Source organism: Dermacentor silvarum, chromosome 5 (assembly GCF_013339745.2).
Source record: "Dermacentor silvarum isolate Dsil-2018 chromosome 5, BIME_Dsil_1.4, whole genome shotgun sequence".
NCBI classification, from domain to species: Eukaryota; Metazoa; Arthropoda; class Arachnida; order Ixodida; family Ixodidae; genus Dermacentor; species Dermacentor silvarum.
This window is the reverse complement of record NC_051158.1, coordinates 38,989,522-39,003,446: the sequence shown is the minus strand read 5'-3', so window position 1 is coordinate 39,003,446 and position 13,925 is coordinate 38,989,522. Positions and strand designations below refer to the sequence as shown.

General features: G+C 45.4%; 2 protein-coding genes across 2 annotated transcripts in view; both read left to right on the top strand.

The window, feature by feature from the left end:
* The window catches only part of LOC119453311 (protein flightless-1-like), an 89,493-nt gene that overhangs the window by 13,415 nt on the left and 62,153 nt on the right, over positions 1–13,925 (top strand). The window contains 7 exon segments of the mRNA XM_049667759.1: positions 2,356–2,513; positions 3,541–3,782; positions 5,772–5,934; positions 8,198–8,280; positions 8,856–8,906; positions 9,817–9,929; positions 11,208–11,393. Of these exon segments, the coding sequence (XP_049523716.1) occupies positions 2,356–2,513; positions 3,541–3,782; positions 5,772–5,934; positions 8,198–8,280; positions 8,856–8,906; positions 9,817–9,929; positions 11,208–11,393 (996 nt within the window).
* LOC119453314 (zinc finger protein Xfin) overlaps positions 1–13,925 on the top strand; it is a 40,827-nt gene that overhangs the window by 20,522 nt on the left and 6,380 nt on the right. The gene's annotated exons all lie outside the window — the stretch shown is intronic.

Here is a 13,925-nt window from a genome sequence, read left to right as displayed (position 1 = left end):
TTTCCCGACGCTAAGCCGACGAGCGGTGCCATTAGTGCTCGCGCGAGGTCGTACCTCGCCGAGCCGCACTTGCCGAAAGCCTAAGCCGAAGGATATTGCCCGTGCTCTCGCGAGTTGACCCATTGGTTATCGCCAGAGCAAGTAGCATAGCCGCCGGGACTTTTCCTGGCAGCGTGTCCCAGCTTGAGCCTGTGCTCTCGCCGCGACGTGCTATAGGCGCCTGTTATTGTATTTTCGCCCTGGTGCGGGACCCCTTTGGCTCCCCTCCGTGCGGGCGTTTGTGCAGTGCTGGTGCCGACGGTTTCAGTAAACGGTTTCCGTCAACTCAGGGCTTTACTGTGTTTTTGCGTGCGTCGCTCGGTAGCCCCTTGCGGCCTCTGAGCTCGCGCGCGAGCGGTTCTGTGAAGGCACGTTCACTTTTGTTTCTGCTTATTACTATGAAGCAGATCAACTACTGTAATTTTTTTCATTACTTATGTTCCCCCAGCACTACAGATCCAAAGTTATGTCTTTAGACTTGTGACCTGTTAAGTTTGTGGCTGCCATGTTTGGCTGAGTCGATGCACGATTGCTGTCAAAGTCACACTTCCGTCTGCCAAGGTGGCACGCTTGAGTAAGCAACAAAGACCTCTAATGAATTGAGGCCTCTCACTTTGTGAATTAGTCTTACTCGGCAGCTTAGGTTTGCGTACTTGTGTAGAAGCAGGTCCCTTTATTGGCATTGGTCACTGACGAGACTGTCTGGACTAAACAGAACCTCCTTCTCGCATAGGTAACACTCTCTTCAGCACCTCTGTGCTTACCCCTTTAGGCGCTAACCCGAGCTGTACTCGTCACACGAGTTTGTACCAATATCGCCAACGACGAGTCGCACTCGTCCGGCCCGATTTTCCGCTCCTTCCGCCGCCAAAGACGTGTCATGGTCGTCAATTGCTTTGCTTGCAGTTTTCAACCCTAGATGGTGGTAGTTGTCTATGAAAAACCGCAGTTCGTGCCTTTCGCGCGTGTTTTAAGCCTGGCAACAGTCATTTCATTATGGCGCTTCACAAGAAGAGTGTCGGTGGCAGCGATGCTCCAAGAAAAAGAGGTGCTTCTTGGAGCAGTACAGAAAGCAGCGTTAGTGACGACATGGAATTTGTGTCCGACAGCGACTCAGATGTTGTCTTTACCCTGGATATTGCTTCAGATGATGACGAGAGCGACGGCGATGACGACGGTGACGCACTGAGCAGTGCACGTGTGTGGCAGTGTGTGAACACCGATAACCCGCCACCTGTGTCTCCACGGTTTTCCTTCTCTTCAGTGCCCGGAATATTGCGGCAGCCCACTGACGAGAATGACATTCAGTACATTCTGACCCATTACCACGGCATGCATTGAGGGAAAGCCGCCCTCAACAGCAGTTTCTTTTTTCTTTTTTAATTTCTGTGCTAATTCTAAACAGAAATCAATTATATAACATATATTTTCAGAATCAGAATTGCATGGAAAAAATTATTACTACTTAAAAAAATTGGCGATATTGGTACGTTTTTCGGAAGTTAAATTGGCGGTTGAAAGGTTAATGGCTCTAGAAATGCCTAGGTTCCTTGCTTGTGCTTACATGTCATTATTGGATGCCAGATTGTCAGAACCTCAGAACGATATCAAAACCTCAAAATAACAAAGTCTGTTTACACATGATTTCAATATAACGAAAGTTCATTGCCACCATGAAGGAATGCCAAGACAATAAATGGAAACTTCTGCGGACACGCATTGTCAAATAGTTGAATTACAAGCGGCTGCTTGTGAACGCACCTCTAAAATCGTGCGGCGCACAACCAACAACGACCGCTAAAGTGAAACAGAGTCATGTTCCACACACTCGAGTTCTGTGAGAACTCGAGTTCCATATTGTGTGTTCTCAAGTTTTGGAGACATGTTGAAACGGAAGCAGACGACACATTTGTTCCTCGCTGCCGGCACTTTTCATGGTAGCTTCGTCCCACTGCGGGCAACACTATCACCTGCAGGGGCGGATTGGACGTGAAAGTGTGGCTGAGTTCGCTTTGTACCACTGATGTGAAGATATCGTCGGCATGGCACGAAACTGTTATCTTTTGTCGCGGACTCTTAAATTCAACAAAATACATTTTTTTCATTCAGAATTTTCTTTTTATGATTGGTCCATGATTAGGAAATTTTTGTTGCCTTCTGTGTAAGAAAAATTCATGGGAGGCACTACTTATTTTGCATAAAAGTTTGAATTTCAAAACAACCAAATTTCGATATAACGAAGCAAATTGCCGATTTTATTGACTTCGTTATATCAAGGGCTAACTGTATATTTTTTTGTGTATTCATCTGCTTTAGGCAGCACTGTGCAAGCTCACCACGCTGACCCACCTGTACCTCAATGACAACTTGCTCGACTTCGAGGGCATTCCGTCGGGAATTGGCAAGCTCCACAATCTGGTGGTATTCATGGCGGCTTACAACAATCTGGAGATGATCCCCGAAGGGGTTGTACGGTAAGCTGACCATTGCGCCAGCTGGCGTCTCCCTTTGGTCGTGCTTACTTTGTATAAGTGGTTGTCATACCTGTGAATAGTATTGGTATAGCTGTTTGCTAACAGTCTTGAAGCAAAAATACATTGGGAGCAGGAGCTCAAGCTCCAGCGTGTCAATGCCATGGTGGAGCTAGTGACTTGACCCAAGTCACCCGAAACTGTCATGCTCTGATATGCCTCAAAAACATGTTTCAGTGTATATATGTGCATCACCAAATTTGAAAGCTGACAAATTACTCTGAAGATACAGCAACATTTTCTTGAGTAATGATGCAGAAAGCTCACAATGCGGGAATCAATACAAATTTTTATTGTTAAGACGTCAAAAATCTTATGCATTTATGTACCTTTTTGTACTTGGCAGCACACGTAGGCTGGAATTTAGCCTCACATAACTATTACACTTGCTAGTCACTGCTCATGTGTGTCGTCTGGCTTTTGTCTTGTTGGAAAGCATTGTTTTCATTACCAATTACGCACAAACTGGCCGAAATTAGCACTTTGGTAACCTCACTCATTGCTTAGCCCATCAGTTAATCTTTGACAAATGTTATCAAGCATAAAGCAATGTATACACAAGAAAGATTGGCAAGACTACTGTTTGTATTTTCTGCCTTTTTCATGTGTCTTATGTCACGCTAACTGCTGGCTCACAAAAATGGTAGGTTTGCTCACACTAATGCAGCATATCCTAAAACAAGCTACTGCGTCTGCTCATTGGGCTGTGTTGTCATCTGATGCTGCATGGGAAGTTCCAGTGCAAGCTCCTTGTCAGACCTTATGTCCACCTTCATACACATTGGCTTTTATCCTTTTAAAAATTAATATAGAAGCAATGGAAAAGAAAATTATACTATAATTTAAAGCCAGATGCATTCGACACTGTTCATCAACTGTACACCAATAGTTTTAGTCATCTTGGTGCAATTGATACTGCATTTATCCAAGGAGGCATAGCACCTGACAACATCTTTTTAAACTTACGCAGCTGTGGACGACTGAAAAAGCTGGTGCTGTGCCACAACCGCCTCATCACGTTACCCGAGGCAATCCACCTGCTCACCGACCTCGAGGTGCTCGACCTCAAGGACAACCCAGACCTGGTGATGCCCCCCAAGCCGCTCGAGTGCCAGCGGGGCGCAGGTGCCGAGTTCTACAACGTTGACTTCTCGCTCAGCGAACAGCTGAGGCTTGCTGGGGCTACGCCAACTGCGCAGATCCCGGCACCAAGTGAGTGAACAGCATTTCATTTTTGCCTTTGATATTGCTGCAGGGATGAACATTTACAACATGTATTTACAGATGAAATGTGTACCACTGTGAGATTGTAGTCAGGGCTGTATGAGTACCCACTACGTAACACAGTAACTCTTGGCAGTAGAAGCACTGCCTTGGTGTGTCTTAGGTTGTTGAAACTACGTTTAAGTGATGAGGCTTCGGTCGAAAGACATATACAATATTGGTCACTGGAGAAGCAAATTACTTCAGTGTCAATAGCGAGATCTCATATGTACTATCAGCCTCTTGGCACAGAACCTGGTAAGGCATGACATAACAATATTTTGCAGCCATAGCTATAGCCATGGCTGTTAGCAATAGCTCTAACCATGGCTGCAAGCAATAGCTACAGTGATAGCTATAGCATTGCGGTTAGGAATAGTATCTACATTGATAGCTGTAACATGTTTCAGCGATAGCTACAGTAATAGCTGCATGGCTGTTAGCAGTAGTTTAAGCAATAGCTCTTCCGAGCTGCTACAGGGGCTGTATTTGTATGCAATAGAAGACCCGTGAATGTAGTTGAATGCAGTGGCATTTTTTACACCCTATGCTATTTCCTGCACCTTCTCAGTCCACCTCCTTTCTATGGCAGGCAGGCGCTAGGCCCCTTCCAGAAGTATTTGCTAAACTGTATTCAGATATTTTGTTTCTTAAGTTAACCGTACAGTGAAATCTCGATATAACAAACTTCAGGGGACCGTGGCAAATTGTTCGTTATTCTAAAAATTGGTATAGTGATAGCCCTAAAATGAACCATTCTTCGCCCATCAACCCATCAGTTGATCAGTTGTCACCGTATGAGCTATCCACGAAAACGTCGCTGTTGGCTCTTGGCCCACGCTGTTACTGTTTTCCATAGATTCCGCCGCCATGCACCTCAGTATATAGAGCGTGAGCTGAGAAAACCACCAACAATGAAGAAACTCCATGTCGCCTATAAGCGTAATGTTTCTTTTTGTTTGTTTGTTTTTCACATTCCTTGCCATGGACACCGCAGCTGTCTCGCTCGAAGCGGACACCTGAACTATTCCAAAGTGCAAGCGCGTGCAAATGACACCGTCCGGAAAGTGCGACTGTGTGGCATCCCCACGTGCACGGAGGTTACATTTCTCTGCGCACATAGCTGGTACAGCTGCAGAAAGAATGGTCGTGCACAGAAAGAAGGAAGAGACGCCCCTCCGTTGATAGGCGACACTTGTTTGAGCACAGCATGTGCTTGCAAAACCTGATGCATCGTTGCCTCCGCAAAAGAAAAAAAAAAAAAAGTCCTCTCTAGGCATATTTTTTTTCCTCTGGCGCATTCTCACTCCGAGCCCATGCACCATGGTGTCCACTTTTTGCGCCTTGTTGTCTGCTAGCCTACTGTTCTGGCAGCCATAAAGGGTACACAGAAATCTAAGAATCCCCAGATTCATAGTTCATAGTATATACATGATACGGAAACTGAATAACAATCGTTATTCTGATAAGTTCGGTATTCTGAAGTTCGCAGCACTGAAATATTTTTACATTGAAACTATGAGCAGTCAGCAGAGGATTTCTGAAAAGTTTGTTCATCTGAAATGTTTCTTAATGTGGTGTTCATAGTAACTAGGTTTCACTGTAATAATAATGATGGCATTTATAAGTGCAAACAGAAGCACAAAGGAAAATTAAGACGGGAGATGAGTTAAAGAAAAAGCAATCAGCGGAAGAATATCATGACAAAAGAAGCAGTCATCAAACATCGCATTGCAGTTAATCTCAGCTAGTCAAAAGGTGATCTCGTCTCAGAAGCATGCCATCTCAGTCTTTCACTGCACAAAGAAAGACTGGAACAGCATCCGTGTTACAGATTTCTGTGGAAGTCATCTGTCTCATCACGAGCGTCTGCGCCGAAGCTTCATTCGCTGTCTGGTTCATTCTTGCATTTGATCCAAGCTGTTGGTACGATTGCAGCCCCCGTGAAGGACCCGATTGCGCGCAAGATGCGGCTTCGGCGGCGGCGGGAAGGCGAGGCTGACAGTGACCAAGCAAAGATTCTCAAGGGCATGACCGATGTGGCCAAGGAGAAAGACCGCAATGGCCGGTCGGGAGGCGAAGACCGTGTGGACTCTCTCAAGTATGTGAATTCTGTTATCCCCCTAAGGCACAAATTATGATGGGCTGCCTTTAAGTACGATCCCATTTCGATCCCATCCTATAAGTACGATTCCATTTCGTACGATTTCCTGGCGCCAACGTTCGCAATCAAGCACGCAACTAATAACCCAATACAGTTACGCTTATTTTGTACCAGTTAATGGGTTCCCGGAAAACGCAATCTTTCAGAACGAACGTTTAGTGTATCGCCGAATTGCGATCCTATGGTATGTTTTCTGGCTGCTAGATTCCATGTAAACAAGAAAAAGCGCGTGGCACGCGCAATCGAGAGCAGTAGGCACCCGCCACACGGCTTGCCTGCAGTACTCGCCTACCCGTGTCACGTGAAATTGCTGCCATGCACTTGGTTTCCTATTCCGGTAACAGCAAATCTCCTCGCGGGTCGTCACACGTCGCCATTCACAGCTATTGCCACCAACTGAGTGCGATAAGCATCTGCATCTATCTGTTTCACAGCGCATGTGGCGTAGTGGCGTTGGAAGCTTACTGCACGGTTTTAATAGGCAATAATCCAACTGCTGTTCCCTGCTGCAGGCGGTGCGAAGTGAACGTCATATTTCACTCTGGGGGCATCGTGGCATTGTATTCCGACGTTGACCAAAGCTCGATTTTGTTTCGGTTTCCCATCGCCATCTTAAAACGATAACGCGTGTCTCAGGTCGCTCGGACCCCACGAACTCGACACATGTCGGCGTCTCATGGCCACAGCGATTCTTGCCGAGTGGGCACGTCAAAGCTTCCCGGCAAAATGCTCTGCCGAAGAAGCTGCTAACCCAGGCCAAAAACAAGGCGCACAAATGTAGACTTGCTGAAGCCGCAAAAACAACGATGAGCTGCTCGGGCCACTCAGTCCTCACCAGATTGGTGCGCATCTGCATCTCGTGCTGCAATGATCCACACACTTCACATTACGTAGATGTTGACTACAGTAAAGTTATCAGAATTTTTTTAATGACTTTGGATCATACATTTTCCTGATTAGTATGTTTTTCTTCTCTCTCTCTGCCAATACCACCTAAACAGCACTAATTTCGATTATTTCACGGGAAATTGTCAAAAAATGCGCTCTTTGCGAGTGTGCAGTTGATTGCGCGTCTTACATCTTAGTTGCAGCACTCAAGTGCGTAAGGAAAGAAAGGGGGTTAAACAAAAGGGGGGGGGGGTTAAGTCGGCCTCAGGGGGGGTTACAACCCCCGAATCCCCCCCCGTCGGTGCGCCACTGGTGTGTGTGTGTGTGTGTGTGTGTGTGTGTGTGTGTGTGTGTGTGTGTGTGGTGTGTGTGTGTGTGTGTGTGTGTGTGTGTTGTGTGTGTGTGTGTGTGTGTGTGTGTGTGTGTGTGTGTGTGTGTGTGTGTGTGTGTGTGTGTGTGTGTGTGTGTGTGTGTGTGTGTGTGTGTGTGTGTGTGTGTGTGTGTGTGTGTGTGTGTGTTTTTCCCTAAAACGTATCAACAAGGTTGAAGTTGGCTAACATCACAGCTTCTCATTCCTTGGGGTGTTGTTGGAAAGTGTTGATATTACTAAGGAATATACAGTAAAAACCGGAATATAGGTCGAACTTTTTTTCAAAAAACCATTGCAAAATGTCGACCCTCGTCTAAATACTGTCACCATTGTGCAACCGGCTGAGTCGCATTTGTTTAAAGGTAAGGGTGTCTTTCGGTACTTTCGCCATTGAAAAAGATTTTTTTTTTTTTTTTCATTTTTAGAATTGGTTAGTTGGGGGGTCAACCTATATTCCGGTTCGATCTATAGTCCAGTTTTTACGGTAAGTATCATGTAGTATTAGTGAGTTATGCTTAGTGGCATGTCAGGATTATTCATATTTTATAGCTGCCTCGTTTTTGCCAATGCCGCAGTAGTCTCAATCAGACCGTCAAAATACGCTCTGCTAGATCTGAATAGCAGCTTAGAAAAAAGTGATTAACAATGTTCTTGTGATTAGCACTTATTATCTTTGTACGTCTGAAAGTACTGCTTGCAATGACTGTTAGCTTCTTTGAATCCTCACATTACAAATGGTGATTGCTTTAAAATAAGTTCAATTTTCTAGCTCAAATTGCTTACGGTTGTATATTGTCTTGGTGGAGAAATGGCACATTACCGATATAACACTTTTGGAAGAAGTGATTAACGATGTGTTTGAGATACGCACTTACTATCTACCTTGCCACAACCTGAAGGTACTTGCAATGTCTGTTAGCTTATTCTCCGGCCCGTACGCAGGCCAAAGCGTTGGGACGAGGCCCTGGAGAAGCCACCCATAGACTACAGTGAGATCTTCGAAGAGGATGTTGGTCAGATGCCTGGTACAGCTTTTCTTATTTTCCGAAGCATTCATGCATATTCTTGCTCTGTAAACATTGAATTAACTTGCAAGTTTATGAGATCATTCTTCAGATTTATAGGATGTTTTCGGATGAGTTAAAGATTTCGGACTGATCATGTAATATGATACTCAAGTGTCTAGAGCACTGCTATTTTACACTGAAGTTATTTCCTTTTTCGTATTGTTCAGATTCTGATATGAAAGTCATATTTTTATTCCTATCCTGATAGTCAAGCCCTAAAAGCAGCTTTTCTTTCTTCAATCCTTAGCACATATGTACAATGCTACACACAAATGTGGCATAAAAAATTTATCTACTACTTATTCTGAGGGACGTTGTTCAGATGATGCTGCCTATTATGGATTTTAAAATTTGTTCCTTATATGAGGGAGCAAACATTCTTTTCCATAGAAGTCTTCACTATCCATCTTCTTTTCTCTAAAAAGAAAAAAGTATGTGTATTCATTTTCCTTGAAATTAACATACTTTTTTTTTTCTATGCAGGAGTCTCTCTTAGTTGTAGTTTACCAGCTTATGAACTTTTCTTTCCACAGGGACATTTGTTTGGGAAATTGACAACTTCCTTCCAAACCCCCTCGACGAGTGTAAGTACCACAGTGGTTTGACCAATGTGTTTGATTTGTTAACTATTTTTAACTGGCAAATTGTGTGCTTATGTTTAATAGCAGCTTTCACTCTCACCCTCGCTTTTCACATATACATGTGAAAGACAGAAATGCTCTCAAGGTACTAACTGTTTAATCAGTATAAATGAAAATTGCTGCATGTATTTAAAAGAAGTGCTTAGGTCCTACTGACAGAAGGACAGTTTATAAATCTGAGAAAAAATATCACAAATTTAAGTAACTCTGACTTTACCAATGAAAATGGGAATCCCAATGCTGTAAACTGATATTCAGGATGGCTCAAGTGAGCATAGTTGATGCATTATATGTTCCTCCAAAAAAATGCAGAAAGTTTGTTAATTGGACGTTTAGAAGTCAGCGTAAACAAAGCAACCATTTCACATGAACTGTTAACTAACCTAAAAGATAGATTTGTGTGCATTTTTGTGCTTCAAACCAAGGAAATGTTTCAGTGCAACTGCCTTTGGTACTGTCATCAAATAAGCATAGTGGGAATCAAAATCAAAACAAAACTTGCTGTTGCAGTTAGGTTGCTTTGTATGTGCACCATCGCATTTGTCTTGCCTCTGTGATCGCCGATTAAGTATGCGCTGGAAATGGGGGGGGAAAAAAGTCTTCCAAAAGAATTTCGTGGCAGAGCAAGCTTTGATGTATCAAGCCATATCTATTTCTTGCCCCTTACGCATCAATTGAATAGGCAGGGCTGTGCACACTTGGGGGTCAACATAATTTATTCTTTATTGCTGTAAGTTACCACAAACAGTTTGGTAGTTTGGTGTGTTCGGCATGGGGCTCAGCACAAATATAACGGTAATGCAAAATGATGTACAATATAGTGTTTAAATAGTTTGCGTTGTCAACTTTGCAGCTCTGGTGGGCAAGTTCCACGAGGGTGACTGCTACATTGTGCTGAAAACGTACGTCGAGGAGACGCAGAATCTCAACTGGCTCATCTACTACTGGATTGGCGCTGAAACCACGGTCAGTAGCGCACCGGCTCGGTGTTTGGTGTTGAAACAAAGTCGACTGTGCCAACTGTATGAGCGGCGGCTTCTCTGGCTACAGCGCTGGCTCAGTTGCACCCAAATTTCTTGCTGCATTTGTCAGTTACCGCATTTAGATGCAATACTTCTCACCTGTTTTGTCCAGGCTGAATCAGAAGTGCACGTCGTCTGCAACAATGGCAGGCGAAAACTGTAGACCTTTTTCAGCAAAGGAAACAGTGGCACCATCTGCCACTGTTATGGCGAAACTTGGGAGTGTGGCATGGCATACAAAAAATGTCCCCTACTGTAAGAATGCATATGTTGTTGCAATTTTAGGGTCAATGGCCCGATTCAGTACATGTAATGCACATTTATGCAGCCTCACTGCACTAACGTAGCTGCGCCGTTTCTCGCTTGAGCGCACGTCGATCTTCTGTTTCCCAGCGGAGGCCACCTACCTACAAGATAGCTTCTCATGAGGCCAGACGGCCATATGCCCCCTCTCCCTTTTTAATCAATGCTTCTCTCTCTGGTTCACCCTTTCTTTGTGCGCCTTTGTGCAGTGCGTATCAGAGCATGTGATCCAAAACCTCAATGAACACCTGTACATGCTCAGGTTGCCTTGCACAGTTGTACGTCACAATATGAACTATGTCATTTCATGAAAGTTCCAATGCAAGATTCTTTTACTTGCTATATAGCAAATTATACTCATTGTTTTCACTGGTTTCTGAAGCCTCTTGTGTGTTTCCGGGATGTGTAACCACGCAAAATTTTACTTGCAGTAGCAAAAAGATAAACTTGTGCTTGCAGTTCATGCCATCTTGTTTGAAGCCCCTTGTGTGTCATATGCCTAACCACACAGAAAACAAAAAGATGCAAAAATAAAAATGACCCTAAGCCCTTAAAAAATGTGCCCGTAAATCTCAGATGCAAAGCTGTCATTCACCGAGTGTATGCACTGTAGTGGCGCAATATCTCTGCCTTGCGAACTCAAGTTTATCAACGGCTCGTTGACGCGGTGACTGATCGACAACGGCACGTACATCAGCGGAACTTTTATTAATATTTATTTATCTTTTAGGGAGGGAGGAGGATTTGTGCACGAGAGAGACGTGTGCTTGCTGTCGCGAATCCCCTCCTTCGCAGTTGGATGCAAACTCTACTCAACCTCTCCGTTCGCAGTTGCCAGCACGTGGTAGTTTTGCTACAGGGCAGCCGTCTTTCATTACGTGACCTTCAATTTAAGCGATGGCGCTCGCGACCTTTGCAGCTGGACAAGAAGGCGTGCGCCGCCATCCATGCCGTGAACCTGCGGAACTTTCTGGGCGCCCACTGCCGGACCGTGCGGGAAGAGCAAGCGGACGAGAGCCCAGAGTTTTTGCAGCTGTTTGGAGGCCACATCAACTATCGCAAGGGGAACAGGGCGTCGAGTGGCTTCTACAACGTCGAGGAAGTGGTGAGTGAGAAAACTGGCGAGCTTTATCCTCCTCATTTACTGCTACTCTTTCATCCTCTACACATTGTACAGAGCAGAGAGTCCGGTGACTGGGCTCCATGCTTTCTAAGATGCGTGTCTTTCTAAGATGTGTAATAAAGTGAAGTATACGATAAAGGAGCTCTTGCATGATGTGCCCTAAATGTACTGCGGCAAGATATCTTTTTTTTTATTTATTACAGAGCAAATCGAGCTACTGCCATCATTCAGATAGATTTAGCTTGCAAATAGTTGTGCTTGCGTATACCGGATAAATCAGATCCAACACACACTTATTGTTGGTGTTGTGTAGCTGCAAGCATGAAGTGTGGCTTTTCCTCGTAACCGTAGTTCAATTGGTGCATAAGTATATGATACTTTGTGCAACTTTGCTTCCATTGGCGTTATGCACAGTAATTCTGCTCTTGTACTGCTTTGCCAGTGCCCTCCAACATACAAGATTACCGCAACCGAAGTGTATAGAGAGAGAGAGAAAGAGGTGGGGGTCATTGGGGTCAGGCGCACCTGCATGCGCCTGACCCCAATGGTGACCCCAGTGGTGACCCCAATGGTGGGTCCTATGACAGTGGCGGACTGTCTTGGTGGTGCTAGGGGACAATGAATGTGTTGAAGATCCCTTAAATCCCACCGGAAGTGCCAATTTTCAACTTGCCTTCAGCAAATCTCAAAGGGAAAATGACAGCTTACAATAAAGGATTAACATATTCACCAATTCTAATGCACGCTTTCTTTCCAAGGAAAATTGGCCTGAGTATATTGCCTGCACATTACAATCAGTTACGAAACCGAAACCATGTTTACGGTGTTAGCAATGGCGTACTGTCTGAGCCGTCGTTTGAGCCATTGTTATCACAAGATGGTGACAGGACAAGTTTCTGCATAGGAGGACAGCGACACACTGATTCTCATCTTTAATTACGAAAGCTCATTCAGAAGTCAATTTACGTGTGAAACTACAGTGGAATCTCGATGATACGATCACGGCTAATAGGAATTTCCGGATGATACGAATTTTTCTGAGGTCCCGGCCGAGCCCCATTACTTTGCAACGCGTTAGAGAACGGTTGTTACGAATCGATTTTCGACCCGCGTCGGTTGATACGAATAAATGCCGCCCCACCGATGGCCGCGAAAGAGAACAGCGAGCAGTGACGCGCATTTCCCCTTTCTCTTTTGGTGCGGAGGCGCAGACGCGGCGCCGGACAGCGCGGAATCCGCGACTGGGCGCCAAGAGTTCGAAGCAGCGGCGCTTTTGTTGCTTTTGTGCTTTTCCTTTTGTCTCTTTGCTCGCTGCGGCGGCCGCTTTTCCCCACGAGCGGCCGCCGCGGGAAGCGAAGGCTCGTGCGGTCTATCGCTTCAACGGAAACTGAGCAAACTAAGCGGTGTAAGCACGGCGCATACAATGGTCAGAGCCGTGTGGAGATTGCTTTCAAGATGCGGTGCGCGCGACAACACCGACAGCCGGCACAGGCGCAAAGTAGAAGAACGCATTTGTTGGCAGAGTAAAACCCCCCCCACTCCCTCCCTCCCACGCTGCCTTCCCGCTTTGCTCCTTTCGTGTGGGAGATTGCGTCGCCAGTTACCCTTGCGCTCGGTTGCAAGATACGTATTTGGTGACGTAGCACAGCGTCGCCACGCCCCCCTTCCCCCTCCCTCCCTTACCCCCACGGCCTCTCGCACCACGGAAGTCGCGTTTTCTCTCCGCTGTGCGTTCGCTCTCCGTGAAGGCGAGCATCCCCCGCGCGCATTTACTGGCACATACGGCGCGCAGCGACGATTTTATCGCCCTTGGACTCATGCTCCGCGTCTCAAGCTCCTCCTCCACATCGCCCTCGTTGACCTCCTCTCCCATCGGTTGGCGTACCTCGTTGAGAAGCGTGCTCGCTACCGCCCTTGTCGGCGAGATTTTACCGCGGAAGCCGCATTATAACCGGTATTTCGTCTCACGCGGCGGCACTGTAAGCGGTATGCGTATACATGGAGTCCTATGGGAGGGTAAACGGGAGTTGGAAAAGGCCGCATTGTAGCCAGTTCTTCACTATAAACGGTTACTTTATAAGTGATCATACTGTAAATGCTTTTACGTGCATGTGCCTGAGTGAGTTCACCTCTGACCTCTTTAATTTAGCTAGATTTAATTTGTTTCGATGATACAATTTCGGCTAATACAATATTTTCCGTGACCCCGTGAGATTCGTATCACGGGTTCCACTGTAATGGCAACGCAGTCACGTCACAAGTTTTTGGTGCTGCAAGACCTACATGCTTCACATGACAAAAAGCCTGAGAGTGATGATGGCGGACATAGCGTAAATAATTTCTGTTGTGTGAAGGTTACTCTGCAGGTTTCAATTTATTACTGTTTTCCCAGAATTGGAGATATAATTACAAATCAGGCTGTAGTGTTTGGCCGTTTACTGATTTACAAATCTTTTCTGTGACTTAGCACACTTGTCCTTTAGTGATTGTCATCTGATTCTCACTCTGTGACTA